This window comes from Cupressus sempervirens, chromosome 5 (assembly GCF_028749045.1).
Source record: "Cupressus sempervirens isolate cs-2001-9-10 chromosome 5, ASM2874904v1, whole genome shotgun sequence".
Taxonomy (NCBI): Eukaryota; Viridiplantae; Streptophyta; class Pinopsida; order Cupressales; family Cupressaceae; genus Cupressus; species Cupressus sempervirens.
Window position 1 is genome coordinate 671,355,802 of NC_143122.1, and position 22,048 is coordinate 671,377,849.

The window sequence follows — 22,048 nt, forward strand, 5'->3', positions numbered from 1 at the left end:
AAAAAATCTATATAAGTTCATTTACATTGAAATACATGGGTTCATCAACTAATTTTATCATTTTGATCTTGGGAGGAGATAGAAAAATTCATTATCAAATCTTTTCTTTTGACTTTCTATTTTGTAAGGATGAGGAGATATTCCTTTATAGGATTACAATCATACAATAGTTGACAAGAAGCTTAAGTTCCAAAATTCTTAGGACAGAATGCAAGTTTATAGCTTTGCAACACTTACAACACTAAATAAGGGACCACTAGAAAAGGGTCATGTTTTACTCATAAAAGCATTCCTAACTTGTAAAATTATAACACTAGATAAAATAGCCCTATTTCCTACCATGATGTCAATTTAGCTTTTGAAGGAGAAGTATAGTAAAAAGTATCAAACTTTCTTTTTCAATATTCAATAACATAATAGGGTTAGGGTTAGATTTGACTATATCAAACCAAGCCATTGTTCTCAAATGATAAAAAGATGTTTCTATTAATATATGTAATTCTTAAAAATATAAAACAATAAACAAGCTTCAATTCACGACTATATATTAAGTGAAGTAGAAATATTAGTAAATGATTTAAGACCAATAAGTTATTAGGAAACAAGTGTACGTAACACATATAGCCATCAAGGGTTCAAGTGTTCTAATAACACATTAAGGAATATCTCAAATCATTAATAGGCCACTATGAGTCTTAGAGTTCCCAATGTGGAAACCTAGGGCTCTGATACGAAATGTAATGCCTCTCAAACATGAACCCAAAATAATAGGCCAAAGTTGATAAGTTTGATGAGTACAATTTTTTTTAAACATTATTTTCCTATTAACGCATTAATCATGGATGTAAAGTTCTATTCTGGTGCCCTTAACTTTCATTCTTTACTTTTTCAGTATTCCATGCATTAGTGTTTATTGTCATGTAGATTATATAGTTCTTAAATAAATAAATACATAATTCACAGTATCATTATAATTGACTAAACTAATATTACAATGAGGAAAATAGAGCACATCAACTACAAAAAAGTATACATTAAGATATTGCATATAAATAAGCATGATTTACATAAAACAATATAGATGTTATGGCAAGACATATTGTCAATTAGTTCCAAAACACTTAGTCATTTTGTATGGTTATATTGTTACAAAGAAAAACTAAGTAAACCATGTAAATAATTTTAATTGAGCAATTAGTGAGTAGTGTCAACCAATTTGAAAATATCTACCAAGTTGTAGTGTCATCCAAGTGTCAACCGAGTCATCTTCACTTTCTGAGTGATCAATATGAACCAACAACATAGTGTTAACCAAATGCCATAGTTGTTGACTTCCACTATGTTGCCTAAGTCTGTTCATATCACTCGAGTGGAATGTTGGACTCGAGTGTCAACATTGAGATGACTTGGTAAATAATTGTTTGAAATTATTATGATATATTATTAGATGACTTGTTAATGCAATTATTTAGGATGGATATAAATATAAATTACTTTGTAATCACTATCGCCATCACTATCAATTGAAGAACATTGCATAGAAGAAAATATGAAAGAGAAGAGTAATTAGAAGGCTACAAGCAGTATACAGAAAAGGAAAAGACTCATCTATCATATTCAAGTGATTAGTTTACATCAAAGGATCTTATTTAATAAATCAAGTTGCACAACAATGATCAATCCAATGATTCATCCTAATAGGTGCATCAATCAAATCATCTAAAAATGTGGACCTAACATTCCTTTGTAGAAACTTGTAATAGAAAATATACTTAATTATATTATATAAAGCCTTCCACAAGGTGGCCCTAATAGCCATTCTTGCTCTTTCCTGAGTAGATCACCAAAATGGATCGATTGTAAGCCCTCACAAGCCATTTTTATTACTATAGTAGTGAAGCATTGTAGATTTCATCCCCATTGAAGCTTTACCTACTATTTGATGAATAGATTTTTATTCTAGCTTTAGCCATGTCAACTCTCGCGAGGTGATCTTGTATCTACCAACCTTTTTTTGTGATTGTGACTAGTATATTATTTATTAATAGAAAAGTACTGTGTTATAATTCTTTAGAATAACTGAGAGGGGGGGGGGGTGAATTAGTTATTCAAGGTCCAAATGCCACAATAAAACTTTTTCCTTCTTTTCTCTTCAAATCGTTAATGGTGCATAACTGAACTTATCATGCATGCAATTAAAATATTGAAACAACTAAGAAAAGTGAACATCCATCACACCATAACACTAAGAATTTGATAACCCAGAAACCCTCTAGGAATAAGAAGGTAAAACTGGGGTGGGGATGATACCCACAAAATAACTGCATAATTAATTTTAACCACTTCTGATATTCTGCCCTATGAGAAGCATGCCCTGTTAAAGGCTAAAACACATCGTTAAATGTGACCTTGTTAGAGGATTTCACCAAACTATTAGGAATGGGCCTAGTTAAAGGACTTTGGAACATTCACTTGGAATGTCACCCTATTAAAGGATTTGCAACATGGCTATTAAACCAACCTAAGTCCATAGGATTTATCTTAACTATTACAATTGCTAGAAAGTAACAACAATGGCTTTTGATCTGATAGAACTTACAACATAACTTGTAGATTACAGACCACACTTTAGTTCAATCCTTTTCTTGGCTTTTAATCACTTCAATTCTAATAGCTTGTCTCCCTCTCAACCTTTGTTTCCTTGAGTCTTCTAACTCATCATACCAATGCAATCATATATGTGGTCATCTAGCGAAATAGAGTGTCTATGCCTTCTTTCTCCTTAGCACTTTTCTTCAGTAGCTCATGCTTTCATACTTTCTTTTTCACCACACTACTACTTCGTGACCTTATGACTTCTTAAATAGAAATCTAAAATATCTTTTCCCACTCAATTCTTCCTCTCCGATTTTAGGGTTTCAATGGATTAGGTAGGATATAATGTATCTATCCCATATTTCTTCTTCATCTAGAAACTTTGTTTAGCATCCAGTTGTATTCGCTAAAAACCTTTTTACACGGTGTTCACCGCCACCAGCTCATCATGCTTATCTTCTATCTGGTTAACAAACTCCTAGGTAACAACTTTGTCGACTCAGATCTCGAAAATCTTCAATTTCAAAATAATGCAGCAACTCGGCATTATTGGTTTACTTATACTCGGCTTGTTCTGTGTTACTCGGCACTTGTATCCTTTTGGCATCTATATCTTTACTCAACATCTATTTCTTGCTCGGCACTTGATCTTACTTGGCACTTGTTTTCTGCTCGACACTTGACATTTACTTGGCACTTATTTTCTGCTTGATATTCTCTTATGAACTTAGTTAGGCTGTCACAAATAACATAGCTAAACCTTTACATCTTTAATGTGCTTTAGTGTGTCTTAGAGTATGCCATCAATACACTATTTCATCAATGGCTTAGCTAATCCTTGTACTTCATTACAACATCATAACTTCAACCTTTCTCTTGGTACTCTAGTTACATCTTATTGATTGCCGCCTCCTTGTCAATCAACCAATTGATAGTATTTGGATCAATGAAACAATTGTCATTCCTGCAAGTAGCAAGTTTGACATCAATGACAAAACAATGATTGAAAACATTCTTTGCCAGTTCCATCATTCTTATTCAATCATTTTCAATAGACCATTCATTGAAAAAATAGAAAACCAATGAGAACACAATATAATGTACCCTAGATGTCTCAAGGCAAGAGGAAATAGCCAAGAGAGTGAAATCATCAACCTATCTGAGCTCCTCTCACTCATTGACTAAACATGACTGAAGATCACATACTTGTATAAGTCAATATGGGTTTAAATTACTCTATTGTAAAGATTAACAAGTAATCATATGTGTCATAACAAGAATAATGTATACATGTAGAAACATAGAAGGATCTCATGGCTCTGCATGCCCTTGTCTCTAACATCAGGGTGTGTAGTCTCTATAGGTGTTACTATTGTATCATCCTCCTCAAATAGAAACTGATACTCAAAAATATCACCTATGGGACCTAGACAGATATCCTTACACATCATGTAAGTATAGGGCACATAAACATGTGATGAGTTCATCAATGATGAATGTGTGCTAGCATCACTAGTTACACTTGGAGGTAACACTAACCTAGCCTAGTATATCAATAAGCTACTCAATCTATGGATGACTTTAATGATTTAAGAGCTAGCCTCTACAATGATATCAAGATGTTTCACTAGAGGAGGAGGGGAGATGTCACTAGGGGAAAAAAAAGTTTCATCTTTCTTCCACTAGGAAAAGGGTCTATCCTAAGGAGCTCCTCCTCCTACATGCATGTTGGGCCTCATGCTCTAGTAGTTCACCTTTAGGCCCAACACAACTTGAACATATAGTTTTCTAATGAAATAGAATTAAACCTTTTAATTTTTGTGTGAAGGTTTTTCAAAACCATCCACCAGTGATCCCAAAAGTTCACACACATAACCTCATTTGTACACCATTTAATTGATAATTTGGGCTTCTTACACCAAGATTGGATGACTGTGGTTGAGCAAAAAAACACCTAAATTCTCTTTATAAGGGTATACAAGGCTTTAAGTATTAGTTGGCATGTGCAAGAACCTAAGGAAGACAAGGACTCTAGGGTGTTGCTTCATACGGTGGTCAAACCATAGAGTCTGCAATTGGAATGCAAAGGAAGAAGACATGAGAGGATGAATTATTGAAGGGTGAACAAGCTATCAGAGATGAAGTGAATGAAGACAAATAGAATGGAGGACTGAAATAGAGATTTTTAATCTGCAAGTGAGTTGTAACTTGTTATCAAATCAAAGCCTTACTATTACTTTATAATCATTGTATCAATCTAGGATAAAATACTTTGGATTAAGGTTAACCTAAAAGTCATTTGTAAATCCTTTACCTAGGTGAAATTCTAATGGAATGTTCTAAATTCATATAACAAGTTTCATTCCTAATAGGATGATTGAAATCCTTTAACTAGGTCACATGTAACAGTGTATATTGTAACCTTTAATAGGTTTGTCCTTTCATAGGGCATCACTTTAGAAGAGTGAGAATTAGTAGCATGTTACTAGTGGTTTTTCCAAAATTGCATTTTCATGTAAATTATTTATGTCATGTATGAATGACTCTTTTGTGTTTAATGTTTACATTTCTACAAAGTGATTTTGACTTAGGACAGTAACATAAAAGTTTATGTTTTGAATGATATAATGGATGCATGCAAGATACATGATAAGAAGATATATGTATGAGTTTTTTTAAGAACTGAAAAGTTTCATTAGGAGTTTTTGGACCTTGGATAACTAATTCACCCCTCCTCTTAGTTATCACCTACAATAGGATGCTCACCCTTTTGTATTGATAATGTCAACATAATGTTTAAAATGGTCTAGATGATTTAAATTATTTTTCACATCCATATGAACATATAATTTTATTTTATTTTTATGCACATATTTTTTAAGTATTCAATTTTTTCTAAAAGCAATGTTCCACAAAAATGTGTGACATGCTCTTCGTCATCACTAATGTACAAGTGATACTCTTTTCTAATGTCTTGTGTTTGATCTATAGCTTCACCCCACCCCTATCTAAATTGATTTGTGCATGTCGATAAGACACCTAGACTACAATACTAACCTTCCATGTAAAGTAGTATTACACTTGAAGTTGTTTATGAGAAACAAAAGAATAATTTTCTACAAAGTCAAAAATAGATAAAATTGTTCCAAGTGGGAAAGTTTCTCTTAGTGTTTGAAAGTGTTATGCTTTCCACTTTAAAAAAAGGCAAAATGTATATATGGTTGAATTAATTTACAAATATTTGACATAAATTATCCAACACGTATATCTCATCCTCTACATAACCAAGCCTAGTTTATTCTTTTCCAAAAAAATTTAAAGAATTGCTGTACTTATCTCTTACATTTTACCATTCTCATCATATTAGTATCTTCATCTCTCAAAGGAGCTTTAGTTAGGTTACCAAATGTTTCACAACTTCCTCTTATTCAATCCATTTTACCTAATGCACAATCATTTGATTTGTCACATAAGATTGATGATATGAATTGGCTTGGTTGTTTAGGAAAATAATTTTGGGAACAACCAATTTCTTCTACCATCTTTTGGAACCCTTGATAGTATAAATCAAATTCAACATGAGATCAACAACAAGTTTCAAAATATTTATTTATTTTCACAAAATAGGGCTTCAATCTTTCAAACATTATTTGTCTAATCTTTGGGTCAAAATTTAAATTACAAAATGAGAGGTACAATTCATATTCTGTGACATCGACCCAATTTTTTATGTGTTACAAATATTCCTTACGACCAAACATCTACTTGACGATATCTCTTCTATATGGAAAAAGATGAGTATTATCAATCCAAAATTGAATAAAAAAATTCTTAACCATTTAACCAATCCTATCAAATTGAGGAGATCTACACATTAACACCCAATTTCCTTCTAATGTACTATCATCCAAAATGTCTCCTTTTCAAATAATGTGATACTATCATTTGACTATACCATATATGAGATGAAAGTGAAGATTTATGTCTTTTTTAAGACATTTTCTTATTTAAAATATATTTTACTATCACTCGTCGTGCAATCCATCTATCTACAGATCTAGCTTTTCTTCCAACGTTCACTTTTAACAATATCATTCAGTACTTTAGAAGTGCTCCTCTTTTTTAAACTTATATCTATACCCAATAGTTTAAATGGATATTTTAATTGATCCCTAAAAAAGTGAAATTGATTATAATTTAGTTTTCTACACTATATCAAGATTCTCAAATTATGCAATTATTTCCTTAGACTTCTTATTCAAAGTCCTTTTTGTAGCATGTGTAGTTTGGCGAGCATATTCTCTTAAATTTTCCACGTCCATTTCAATTAAATGACCTATATTTCTATGATTAAATTTTATCTTTAATCCTTGAGCTAGATTAACTTTGTCATTTGTTTCTTGATCTTAGGTTGCAAGAATAAAATATTAAAAAGCCTTAAGACATAGTTTTCTTATGGGTCATATATCTATATATATCACTTGAAACATTATATAACTCTATCTAAATCCCAACATCTACAATTATTATAGATTTAACTTTTAATGAACTAAAAATCTTGATGAGAATACTTCATTAACCTTGCAATCAACCTTCTTCAATGTCGATTACTTCAACTTCAATTTTCTTCCATCCAACATTTCCATCATTGACTACAACACACACGATAATAAATAAAATCAAGAACTTGTAAGCGGAAATGTCTCTATTTTTTTTTAAAAGTCATTATGTTTCCTACCTAGAAATCAAGAGATATTTTGTACTTGTGAGAGATGTGTGTACCAATTTGAGCTTGGGATGACAAATTTGTCCTTATTGAGTACATTCTACACATGCACATGTTTGAATTTGTAAGTATTTTAGTCATGTTAAACAACTTCAAATCTTAACAAGTTATCTACTAAATTGAATCCTAAACCTAGCACTTTTGACAAAATTATCTACCCTCACATTAATTAAATGGACGACTAACCATAACTCTAAAATAAGGTATTTAATTAACATAAAATTAAAAATATATATTTAAAATGATAAGTCGTAACTCCAAATAGACTAATACCTAAGTTCATAGTATCCTTAATATAATAAACCCTATCCTAAGTTAATAGTAACCCTAAATTAACAAACACTAGTCCTAAATATTCCTTATGTAATCAACCCCAATCTTAAGTTATTAGTAAACCTAATTTAATAAATTATATTCCTAATTTAATAAACCCTAATCCCAAATATGTAAAACTTTAGAATCATATTCCACACTAAATAAAATCTATACATGAAAAAGATTGTACATGCATGGACCTTTCCTCCTTTTACAATATCCTGTTAAGCTTATTTGACAATTTTCATCTTCTTATTCAGTTTCATTCTTTTCAGTGGAGACTTACTTGATCTTTTATGTTTTTATCTGATTACAATTTTTTTTTGAATTTTTTTTTTTAAAAACAAAAAGACAAGATGAATATATTTTCTCCCAATTAAAGTACACATTATCTGATCTACTTTTATTATAAAATGAAATGGTTGATTATTTATTTATATGATAAACACAAAATTGAAAAAAGAAAACTTAAAAAGTTTGCCTAGAGTTTTGATTAAAACTACTTAAGCAATTTTGATCAAAACTACCTAGGTAGTATCAATTGAATCTATATGGGTTCTGTTTAACTCATGGTTAGCTAGGCTGGACAAATTTGATCAAAAATGCCAACAATTAGTTTTGATCAAAACATTTTAAGTAATTTCAATAGAACATTAATTTCTATCAAAAGTAGCAAGATAGATGTGTTTTGTAAAGGTCATAATATTTTGAGTTATTTTCATGGCTTCAAGGATCAATTACTATGTTCAAATGGAACCCTAAAGTCACACCATTGTATAATACATAAATAATCAGAGTGACCTTTATAATGGCTATGGATTTGACATATTTTAAAAAAATTAGTTATACTTTATAACATACCAATTTTCATGGGACAAAAAGTAATTTAATTTTATATATAGAATCTACACAAAAAATTATTAAATATTCTAATTTACTTCACCTTCAAATTACTAATCATTAAATGATAATTTGCATCAGAAAGTGAACATTTTCATAAAAAGTCACAGCTTGGTGTTAGTTTAGGAAAAATAGTGTAATTAATAACTGTGGGTTCAACATCTAGCAAGAGGCTCTCGGTGGATTTCTAGGAAGAAACTAAGGAGGGTATATTGGCATAGGAGAAGAAGATATGACCCTTCTAGTGAAAAGACATAACACTAAGGAGGAGATGAAGTCAGAGAATTTGGTTCGTATTACTTAGGGATTAGGTGATGTCAGTCAAAGAAAGGAAGTGGATAAAGTGATTGAGAATATTCTGGTCTATTCATCCTCTAAATTTGAAAACATCCCAATTGGTAATGAGAAGAGGGGTCAAGAGGAGAATTTGAGTAATTCTTTGGCTAATGTAGAGAAAATAAATGCCAAAATGGAAGCCATTGATGCTTATGATATAGGTTCAAATTGAATCTATTTCCCTTAAGGTTGTGGTTAATGAGTTACACAAGAACTTCCAAAAGGAAGTGAAGAAGAAAAAGGAGAAAACTTTTACTGGTTAGCTAGGAGAGGTAAATAGAGGTATAAACGATAGTGATAGAAAGATTCAATCACTAGTCTAGAAGTGATAAGCAAGGAGCAAGAAGGCATTGAGCTAAAATTTGACATAATTGGAGAAGAGAACGATGAGGAAATCAAAAGCCCAAGAAAAAGGACTTGGGGAAGACTTAATAAAAATAAGATTATGGCTAGTGCCAAGAATACAAAGGGAGTCCAAGAGGTCACTAAGATTTAGGGGGTCAAAGTTCTCAAAGATCTTGCTTAGGTGTTGTCCTTGTTTTTGTTATTTTGTCTTAGATAGTTTTGTTGGCTACTACTTTAGGATGTTCATTGTATCTAATGTTTCTTTTCATTTTTTTTTTTTTTCATTTTTAGTAAAGATGTTTCTAAGGACTTGTAAACTTATTTTATCCTTTTTGTATTAAAATTTGTTCTTTAGGTCCCTTTAAAAGCTTTTTTTCCCTCTATCTTAAAATAAGTCATTGAAATCCTATATGATAACTTCAATTAGTGATGTTTGTTAGTCCTTTTGAAAAGTCCAATCTTTACTAATGAAAAGGAGTGATAAGTTCATGATGATCTTTGTTTAAAATCCTTTGACTAGGCCACACTAAAAATGTCCATGTAACCTTTAACAAGGTTGACTCCTACCATCTCTCACTTTAGAAGAATGAAATATTTGGGTTGTGGGTTCCTAGGTGATTTTTCCCTTTATAGTTTTTCTAGGGTAAAATATATGTGTCAAATATATGATTTTTTATGTGTTAAAATTTAATTTTAATTTTATTTACTAATTGATGCAACTCATTATAAGCTAAGTTATATCTATGATAATCGATGAAGTAATAGCTAGTAGGATAGCAGTTTGATGCTAAAAGAAAGTATGCTTGATTTGCAAATTTTAATGTGGATTCTAAGTTATTGTTGTGATACTTTCATAAGTTTATTTGGAACTTGAATTGTTTGAATGGCGGGTCAGTGCAAGAAGTTGGGTCTCACTTTTGGCCAAAAAGGCGAAGTGCTTTTCCTGTTTTTGAAATATTTTATCAATTGATGCCAAAATTTGAGCCATTTAGAGATTAAATATAGAAAAGCTTCAGAAATAAAAATTGTAGTGCCTGGAATCTTCTTTTTGAATATGTAATTTATTTTTATACCCATATGATAGATTATTTTTTTGGTATGGATCTTTAAAAGTCACTTTTTACAAATGCCTGTTTCAGGAACATACCACGCTCGTGTATAGACACCATAATTTGACACAAATGAATGAATTTTTGTGAATCCTTATAAATAGAGTTACCTGACACACTAAAGATTGATGAGAATATTTTTCTTGAATTTTTTAATGAACATTTTTTTAATTATTAATTTTCAATTGGCTTTAAAAGAAAATTTTAAAACCTCTTGTGTACAGACACCATAATTTGGTCAAAATTTCACTTTTTTCAAAAAAAAAAATTTTAACTTCAAAAGAATTGAATGTAGATTGATGACATATAAATTAATTTAAGAAAAAATATATAATAAAAAAGTTATTAAAGTTTTAGTGAACATTGTTATTTTACATTTAGGTACCACCTTTAATTAATTTTTTTTTAAAAATAGTAAATAAAATCATAACTCTATAAAATTTATATTTCTAAAATCAGGCAGTGAGAGCTGTAATGGGCTTTTTTTGGTAAAAAAAATTGATTGGGAAGACCCTCTAAACATTATGGCAAGGCATGGATTTGTCAGTTCAATGCCTTAGCCAAATCTTGAGAGGCCAAGGCATAGGCTTGGTCTCGCCAAGCCTATCCCAAACCAAAATCTGAGGCAGGAAAAAAAAATCCCGCCTCATGTTGTAAGAAATGGGCACTCGTTATTTGAATTTTAAAAAATGGGTACCCATTTTGAAAAGCTAAAAGCAACATGTAAAATCTGCCGAAAACTTAAAAATTTGAATTTTTAAGAAACGGGTACCCGTTTTTTACTTTTAAAAAACGGGTACCCGATTTTTAAAAAATGGGTACTTGTTTTTTATTTTTTAAAAACGGGTGCCCGTTTCTTAAAAATTTAAATTTTTTATTTTTTTAGAAACGGGTACCCATTTTTTGAAAATAAAAAACGGGTACCTGATTTTTAAAAATAACGAGTGCCCATTTTTTAAATTTAGGGTCGGGCACCCGAGCCAAAAATGGGTGCCCATTTTTTAAAATTGGGTGCACGTTTCTAAGAGGTCTCATTTTGCGAATTTAACTTCCACGAAATTGCGACCCAACTTTGTGCATTCACCCTAGCATATAGGATAACTAGATATAACTAATTCACACCCCCTTCACTTAGTTATCTAACATATCTTAACCATCAAAGTTTCTCCTCATTCTAAATAATACAGATATTCAAGGATCAAGTTGTACAATTAAATAGGTCTTAACAAACTTACTTCCATTTTATCTAGAAATGGCTTTGGTAGCTTGAAAATTTTTTCTACATACTATAAATCCATAAATAAAATAATATGTATAAAAAAAGAGGATTACCATCGATGTTAGAATAAATTGATTCAACTCAAGTTACACTAGTAGTTAGTTTCAACTGAACTATACTATGTGATGAGCATTCCTTAATTTATGCAAAATAGTGAGTCAGATCTTCTTGTGGAATGAAACTTCTCTAGTCATACAACTGTTTGTATGAATAATTAATTAGGATTTAAAATAATTTGATTTTACCATTTCAGACTCTAGAATTTTTAAATCCCTCTAAAAATAGAGGCAATGTAATTGCTCAAACCAATCAATGAAAACCTTTTCTTCTTAAATATGTTGTAGAATTTGTTCTTTCTTTATGGTAGCATAAGTCATAACTCTTTATTTTTATTTTTATTTTCTCAACATGGTATTCGAGCATATCTAATTCTTGGGAAGTTGTATGAATTTTGTTGTGCAAGAATCTAATGGTAATATGATGTTGCTCTTGTGTGAAATTCTAATTTTTAAGTAGATTGAAATCTGATTGAGAAGCACAATATTCTTTCTTTTTTTTTTGTGAAGAAATTGCTACAAAGAACTGGTATAGAGTTTTTCTTTTACATAAAAAATTTATTGTTGAAGACTACAATTTTTTTTTCTCATCGGTAAAAGGGATAATCGTTGATGAACTATCTTGGTGTTTCCCATGAAAAAATGACAAAGAAAATATGAGACCAAGCTTTGACAAAGGTATTGTTGTATTACACTAAGAACGTGATAATATAAACATAGTGTAGATAAAATAGTTGAAGACAAAGATAAACTACCTATATTATAGATGCATAAGGGTTTTAAGATACTTACAATTTACAACAAAAGAAAATCTATGAAAGGCTAGAGGAGTAGGTAGTAGTAAGGAGATTTATTGTTATTATTAGAAGAATATTTTAGTTCTCATTGAAAATATTTGTTGATGATATTGAAAATATCCTTTTTAGCTAACATCTATTCAAAATATTATGTGAACATCTATCATGATATTGGGAAGTTTATTTATGGCTATGAATTTTCTTTAATTTTTGATGGCCTTCTAAAAATATAGTTGAATGGTAGGAAATAGATGGTAGTAGAAATGCTCGATGCAAAAAGATTTAATTTATAAGTTATATTAGATTTTTCAAATTTTTTTATAAATTTCAAGATAATGAATGTGGAAGGACGTAGCTTTAGGAGGAAACTATTGGTGCTAAATATATTGCAAATTACAAAGTGAAATCTAAAATTTTAAACAAAATATGCCAAGATTCTTGGAGGAGAGTAAGCTAAGTTTAATTATCTATTGCAATGGGAAAAAAAGGAAAAAGGGTGTTAAATGAAAATGCAAATTTAATTTCTAAGATAGCTAATTTACAAGAAGAATTAATAAAGGTGAAAAAAGAATATAGAGGTTTAATTTGTGGAAAGAATTTTTTGCAAGAAGAATTGACAAATTTAAGAAATGAAATGAGAGTATAAAAATTTTCCTTTTCAAATAATATAAGTGTTTATATACATACAAATAGAGAGCTAGAACAAAAATTGAAGTCATTTGATGGTGCTTAGAATAGAAATGAAGAATTGTTGAAAGAAATCAAGAAATTAAAAGAAGGGAATGACTTGTTAAAAAATGTAGTTAATCAATCACTTACAACCAGAAATAGATGCGTGAAGACAAAATTAGTCTCAAATGTTTCATGTAGAATAGAAGACATGGAATCACTCCTAGATATGCGTGATATTTCAAAAATATATATATATATATATATATATATATATATATATATATATATATATATATATATATATATATATATATATATATATATATATATATATATATATATATATATATATATATATATCAATGTGTTAACAAATAATACCAGCTATGATAAGAATTGATAAGTAGGAGATAATTTCCACAGCTAGTAAAATTGTGAGAATTGCTATCAAGATTTAACTGTGTGATTTTTGAGTCAAACTCATTGACCCATATTTCATGAGTAGTAATTCAGCATGAATCCATCTCTCATGAGATTAAATGGAACACTTAGCACTTATTGGATCTAGGTGTTGCTCACAAGGGTGAAGAACAAGGACTTCCCTGGAGGTCACCCATCCCAGTACTACTCCAGCCTGGATCCAATGAGTGCTAAGTGTTCCATTTATTCTCATGAGAGATGGATTCATGTTGAATAACTACTCGTGAAATATGGGTCAATGATTTTGACTCAAAAATTGCATTGTTAAATACTGATAGCAATATCACAGTATGATAAGAATGTTTGTTGGAATATCAAAAAGAAAATGAGCTACAAAGGTAAGGGATTGGGGAAACATGAGCATAGAATTAAAGATCATATTGAGTTAACAATGATAACTAAGTATGAAGGAATAGGTTGTATGAGAGACAAAAGAAATAATGATATTGGTTTAGATGAATTTTTTAATGTAAACAATATACATAGTGTTCATTGTAATAAGAAAGGACACACAAAATAGAAGACTTGGGATCTACAGCAATGTAATTTTTTTTTTTTTAAGAGTCATTATTAAAAGATATGTTGGAATAGAGAGTGCAACAATAATTGTACGGAAAAGTACATTAAAATGGATTTTGGATGGAGCTATGGATCAAGTTGATAGAAGATCGCAAGTATGATCAAAGGTTTGTTTATCTAATAATGTTCAGTTGTGAGAAGTAATAAAAATCTATCAAAGTCTACATTCATAAGGAGGGCTACAAATGGTTTGAGAAAATCTAAATCATTTTCTAGCAAGACTTCTAGGAAAAGTGAGATTTCACAAAGGAGAAATGCTTAGAGATAATTTTTCCATCATTGGAATAAATTTTTTTGCAAGTTTTGAAAGGTTTTTCATAAGCCAAAAACAACTTATTTGGGTGAAAAATTTGAAAGGAATAACAATTATATTAGTTGGGAGAAATCTCAAGTGGTTATGGTGAATCAGTAAAAAGCCCAAAGCATAATGACAAGAGCAACACACTTTTTGAAGTGACCGTGATAAGGGGAACCAAAATTTAAATAGGTACCTAAGAAGGATTATTGTTAGGACCCATCTTGAATTTCTTATTGTAAGAATTTCTCCCACATAAAGAGTCTTAGTTTCAACCGAACTATAGTATGTGTTGAACATTCCTTAATGTAGGCAAAATAGCAAGTTACATCTTCTTGTGGACTAGAAATTCTATCATCATGCAACCATCCATATGGATAATTAATTAGGATAGAAAATAATTTGATTTTACCATTTCAGATTCTAGAAGTTGTAAGTGCTCTATATAAACAAGTGCCACATAGTGGCATGTACTTGCCGTAAAAGAATTGTAATAGAAATAAAATCATAGATTATAAAATAGAGGAATAATAATAATTTTTCCATTATATAATATGTAATTTTAATATTATAAAATGGATTATAAAAAAATAGATTTTAAAATAATATTTTATTTTAAATTTAATTTCAATTGAGTTGAGATTTTTTTTTAAATAAGTAAATAATTATAAATGAATTTAAGAAATAGATTATATTCATTAAATTGAAAAATTGAAATATAGAAATAAAATTTCAAAATATAATATAATTTGTGTCACTGAGAAGAATTAAATATCTTAATTAAAATAAAGCACATATTAATTGAAGCATTGATGAAAAAATTAGATAAATAGTCTATAAAATGTGTAAATTTGATCTTAAGATTATAATCCTAAAATCTTGCCAAAAAAAATGAATATGTAGTATGGCTCTGAAAAAAGGGGTCTTATAAGACCAAATTGATTGAGCCAATCATAATTCAAATAATTTATTTATATAATATTTCTAATTAATATATATTTATGGAAACTTTCGAAATATGTAATTAAGAAATGCATGTTTATCTATGATTGATCGATGAGTGCAAAACTATTGATTAATTGAGTTGAACTGAATGCAATAGTACATTGCCTACTGCAAGTATAATAAAGGCAATGCAATTGCTCAAACCAATCAATGAAAATATTTTCTTCTCCAATCCATTGTAGAAATTGTTCTTTGTTGATGTTGGTATGATTCATATTCTTTTCTTTTTATTTTCTCAACTATTAGGTACTCAATACCAAAATCTAAAATGATTCTTGTCTTTTCCTTTGTTGAATCTTTCAACATAATTTTTTAAAAATATTGAGATCTCAAAGTTATCCAAAAGAAAGGAAATTCAAAAACTTTTCCACAATGGTAAAACAAAACTTAATTTTCTCTAATTCGTAATTTTACATCATGGAAATAAAAAAATAAATTTAGAAGAATTAGTTTGTTTACATCATCAAAAAATCATAAATGAGAGAAGGTCTTACAATATTTTTGTGGAAAAAATAATTTTTTAGCTTAGTTAAAAAATTATCAAAAAATATAAATATCATTCAGTATTTCTTAATCCACAGTTTTCGAAATAAATAAACTCGCTTATATATATATATATATATATATATATATATATATATATATATATATATATATATATATATATATATATATATATATATATATATATATATATATATATATATATATATATATATATATATATATATATATATAAAATAAGCCGAGAGATATCCTTCTCGAGGCACCTATTGCACTGAGTCAGATTATGAAAATAGGCTTCTCAAGAAGGATATCTCTCGGCTTATTATATATATATATATATAAGCTAGTAGCACTCGCAATGAAATAATGAAAGACATTATTGTCATTAATCTACAAGAATAAATTATTAGTATTAAATATTTTATATTTTACAATACATTATAGATTTTATATGTTCACTTCAAAAATATGCTTAATACAATTATAGATTTTCTTTCAAAGACATAAAAAAATAAAAATCACCACATACATCATGTCTATTATTCTCTCTCACATATCTCTTTCTCAAACATATACATACATATATCTCCCCCCATTATTATTCTCATTCCCTCTCTCCCCACCCTCCTCTTAGCATGTCTTCTCCTATTTTACCCCCATTTGCCTCCCTCCACTTATCACTATTATCCTCTCTTCCTTCCTTCATTACCATGTCTATGTATCCTATTCTATAATTATTATATTTACCCATCTCTCCCCTATTCCATCTCCCATTCTCTCTTTCTCTAATATCCCTCCTCCTCTCACCATCTATTCCTCCTAATTACATATAGCCCTAGCCCATGTCTCTCATCCTCTGGACCCACTTCTCTCTCTTTCTCCCTCATATGTCTCACATGCTAATTACTCTATTACAAAGTATCCTCTCTCTCTCTCTCTCTCTCTCTCTCTCTCTCTCTCATCTTGTTATCACTTACTCTCCATGTCTCATGTATCTTTATGTCCCACTTTCTTTCTCTCTACCTCATCTCTCCCCTTCCCCCTGTCTATCATATCCACCCCCCTCTCACTATATCCTCTCTCTCATATATATATATATATATATATATATATATATATATATATATATATATATATATATATAAACTGCAAGTCAAAACATAAACAAATAAATAGAAAGTGCAAGTCAAAACATAAATCTTGCCTATATAATATGGACTAACAAACATCCTTATTTTAAAAACCAAGGAAAATGCTGAGCTAAAATCACAACGGTCATATAATTTCTTTTAGGTCATTTCTAACTTTAATTAGAACTCTATATTAATAAAAATTACAAAAATTAACGTAATAGATATACTTGAAAAATCTAACAAGAAAAACCATTAAATGAATCTTTAATGTCAATTCAATAAATCTAATTACATTTATCACGTCATATGTTATATGAAACATATCTACACAACTCTCTTAAACACTATCTAATGCACAAATCAATAGTTACTAGTAAATTGTAAAAATAAGACAATTATCATGTGGAAGTCATTATAGATCCTCTAACGATTAAAACAAACAATATAGTAGATTCCTATGTAGAGAATTCTCAAATCAGCTATTTCAGCAATTGTCAACGTTCTATGTATTATCATACGATTTTATTTATTTGAATTTTTAAATGAATTGAAAGTTCTATTCATATTTAAAATCACATAATTGAAAAATACAGAAGAAATATTATGTCATTTTTTAATCCTATTAGTATACTTGCATCTAGAAATTCTTCGGTTGGTAACCCTGAAATTCTTCAATAGATAGCTAACAAATTCTTCATTAGAAATTCTTCGGTGGGTAACCCGAAATTCTTCAATAGATAGCTAACAAATTCTTCATCCGAAAATTCCATTAGTCAAGACTCGAGACCATTCATTCACACAACTTAATGACGCAGGAATCAGTAAATTCAATGCATAACCGCATTTTCCAAGGTCATATATATATATATATATATATATATATATATATATATATATATATATATATATATATATATATATATATATATATATATATATATATATATATATATATATATATACCAACTAAGCACACAATAGACCGTGGAACATACCCAAAAGAATAAGAAAGCCGCCATTGACTAGAGCTCTGAAAGCCCCATCAATACCCATTTCCAATGTTTATCTTTCACAAATTGTAGTTCTATAGTTGATGAGGAGAGATATTTGAGTAGGAAACACATAGTTTTTGGAGAGAATGGCAGGTCGAGCTATTTCTAACATTGTTCGGGCTGTGTTTGTGATGAGTTTTATGTGGGGTTGGTATTGCTGTGTGGGTGAGCGAGGAACAGCCACATTTTACACTCCTCCATATGTTCGTAAGTACAGTTTCAAGAGTTCTCAAATTTGGTGTTTTTTTGAGTATTAGGGTTTATGAACAATGTAATAACGATTGGTTGAACAATAGATAATTGTTACCAACTGGAATTGTTGTTTACGATGAGTTTAATATCATGTTATTACTTTGACAGCGTCGGCGTGCTATGGATATGATCAGAATAAAATTCCACCGGGAGGTTTATTTGCGGCGGCGAGCGACACGATATGGGGCAACGGGGCCGCTTGCGGAAGATATTACCGAATCAGGTGCACCGGTGCAACCAATCAGAGCGTTCCCATGCCATGCAAGAGTGGATCCATTGTCGTAAAGATTGTTGATCATTGCCCCGCGGGATGTCAAGGCACCTTCGATTTGTCTCAGCAGGCCTTCGCCGATATTGCCGATCCTAACGCTGGCAAAGTTTACATCGACCATCAACAGTAAGTTGGTCCTTCATTTCATCATTTTCTTTTTTACCCGCTAATTGGAATTTATAGGTTGACTGAGTTATTCTTCATATAATTTTCAGGGCTTGAGCGTGGTCAGCTACTAAATTAGTACTATAAATTAGTGGGAATAGTAACTGATTCCACTTTTTGCGCGCTGTAGCGTTGAGGGAAGCGGCCAGCTTTGAACATGCTTCGTTTTAATACCTATAGTAAATATTACCGAAGAATAAATAATGTCCATCGTATTTGTCTTCATTCGAATGAATTTCAATTAAGTTGAATAAAACATTCCATTCGATTAGCTTCAATGACTTAGGAGCCATTTCAAATATCTCTATAATTATTACGTAATTTTCTATGAAGAAAGACGGTTGTTTCGTTCTTGCCCAAGTAAGTTTTGGGGTGCTTTAAAAGTGAAACTATGGTGTTTGACGGGTTCAAAAGTCAAAGTAAGATTGGACAATATGAAGATGGGTAAGTCAGAGAGATTTCTGTTTTTTTTGTTTAAATTATAATACGTTTTCAATTATCTTATATAAATAAAATACATAATCAAATAAAAAATTTAACTCAAAAATTAGATAATGTCAATCCATTCTTATGTATTCTTTGTGATAAATTATTATTATTATTTATGATGTTCATAGACTCGAACCCAAGACTTTCGAAATAAGAGGTTCACAATTTACCATTGTGTTGTAGGCTCTTGAATTTGATTTGGTGTAATTTATTATAATGTATGGTTCATTTTTTATTTTAATTATTTAATAGTCTTAATGCTTATAAGATATAAAATAGGACCTATATAGGTGTTAAATTAATAATTGTAACATAGTAATTGATATTATAGAAATAGCTTGGGCATTATATTAAATATAGCATTATCATTTAATTTATTTTTGTATAGGCTTTTATTTATGTTTACAGTAAACTGACATTATTGGTAAACATGTAGAATATTTCAACAATACTTAATTAATCTCATTTTTAAAAAAAATTAATTAATAGTTTGTTTTAGTCATTAGTTCTTAAAATTATATTTTATTGTAGATATGATAGATGTTTAATGTTATGATAAAAGAATTATAGAATGCATTAGAAAATGTGAAAACAATTACATCTAATTATTTTTATTATTATCTAATTATCAATTATATCAATAATATCTTTAATGTTATCTAACTATTTTCAATGTTACATAGTAGTGAAATATAATTAAAAATATTTAAACCCTAGCAATACAACACTTTGAACAAAAACAATAGTGAATAGGATGTGTGTTTATGTGTGTGCATGTGCGTGTGCGTGTGTGTGTGCGTGTGCGTGCACGCGCGCATGTCTATGTATGTATGTATGTATGTATGTACACATGCACACACACACACACACACATACACACATATATGTATATATACACATATATGAATATATATATCTATATATATGTGTGTATATACATATAGATATATACATATATAAGTGTATATATATAAATAAATACATATACATATATATATATATGTATATATATGTGTATATGTATGTATATATTAACATATACATATATATGTATATATACATACATACATACTTGTGCAGGAGCACCCTAACTATCTCCATTGAATTTTTTATCATAGTTGTAATGCCTCACCTAGAGATCCTTAAAACAAGGATGAAATACAAGCCAAGATTTTTAATTTTTTTAAAACAAGTATGAGTGCACATGCAAATCTCATACATGGATCAAAAAGATCGCAACGGAAGAGTTAACCACCATCTCGAAAACTAAAAAATCCCCAAATGCCACTACTAACCAAAATGATTGACAACGGAAAATGCACTACTAAATTTGAATCGAAACGATCTGAATGCAAAATGCAATGCCAAGGATTTGTAGAAAACCTAAGAGGGTACCCCAAATGATTCCCAAAAAGTCTTAATCAAACTGAAAAGTTTCTACTACCTACCTAGAAAGGTTTTCATAATACTTTGGTCATACTTTAAATTAGCATTGGGCGATACTTTCTAGTATCATGCAAAATTTCTCAAGAAGGAGGGAAACACTTTTAGGGTTTTCGCAACACTCCTCAAAAGGGCATGCAGTACTTTATAAATATCATACAACACTTCTCCAATTGGGATGCAATATTCAAAAGTATCGCATGACATTACTCTAAGAGGTGGGATACAATTAGGGAATGCATGAAAAAATTGTAGTGAGCATGTGACAGAATATTGTATCACCTCATGCTAACACATGGTCACCCAAGAAATGTAAGAAAATGCATAAGGACAAACAATAGGTTTAAACTAAGTTCAAAACCTCCAAACCAAGGAGTACTAGGTCCAGAATTTGAGGCATAAACACTTGAGAAAAATATTTAAAGATTGAAGCACAATCTAACTATCTAACAATCATTGAAGGGAAAAGTACATAAGGAAACATCGTAGTGTACATAAACAACATCACAATAACTAAAATAAAATCACAATGTATAGTACAACCAAACTAAGTACACAGTTCCTCCCAACCATAATAGCATCATAAGACCATCATGGGCCCTAGCCATCCCCTGTGTGTAACATCCTAAGCTACCGAACAAATCGTTAGTACTATCATATAAGAATGCCACTACTAAAACATGCTACAACATAAGCATAATGAAATCTAACATGCTAGAAGTAAAGCATAAGATAATCCTACGAAGTAGATAACATCATCTATCATATGCTAATCAACATAACAAGGAAATGCATGAAAACTAACATCATTTAAACATGATATACAAGAATTCCAATGAAAGTATAAATCACAATAAAGCATACTCTAGATCCTGAAGTACTAACTGAAAACATCTAGCAATGGTCACACTAGGAAAAGAGACTATCTCCGTACATCGGTCCCTAGTAGTGGTGAAGGTAGCTACACCTCCCAACCATGTGGAACCCATAGGTTCACTCCCACCGTGTTGATGGAGATAATGATCCAACTATAAACACACATAAAGCACAACGTCCATAGCTAACACTCACACCAAATAGTAAAATGACTGAAACCAACAACATAGATAATGCATAAACTACAAGTCCTAGTCAGATGACTCAATGGGCTACTAAGTAGGGGCTGACATCATGGAGAGTCTCTTGGC

At 30.0% G+C, this 22,048-nt stretch overlaps 1 protein-coding gene across 1 annotated transcript; it reads left to right on the forward strand.

Annotated features, from left to right (window-relative positions):
• The first annotated feature begins 18,283 nt into the window (after positions 1 to 18,283).
• On the forward strand, positions 18,284 to 18,894 carry LOC149557726 (EG45-like domain containing protein). Its single transcript, XM_089786051.1, has 2 exons — positions 18,284 to 18,448; positions 18,602 to 18,894. Exons 1-2 carry the CDS (start codon positions 18,328 to 18,330, stop codon positions 18,892 to 18,894), a joined length of 414 nt encoding a protein of 137 aa, XP_089642177.1. The 5' UTR covers positions 18,284 to 18,327.
• The last annotated feature ends 3,154 nt before the right edge of the window (positions 18,895 to 22,048 follow it).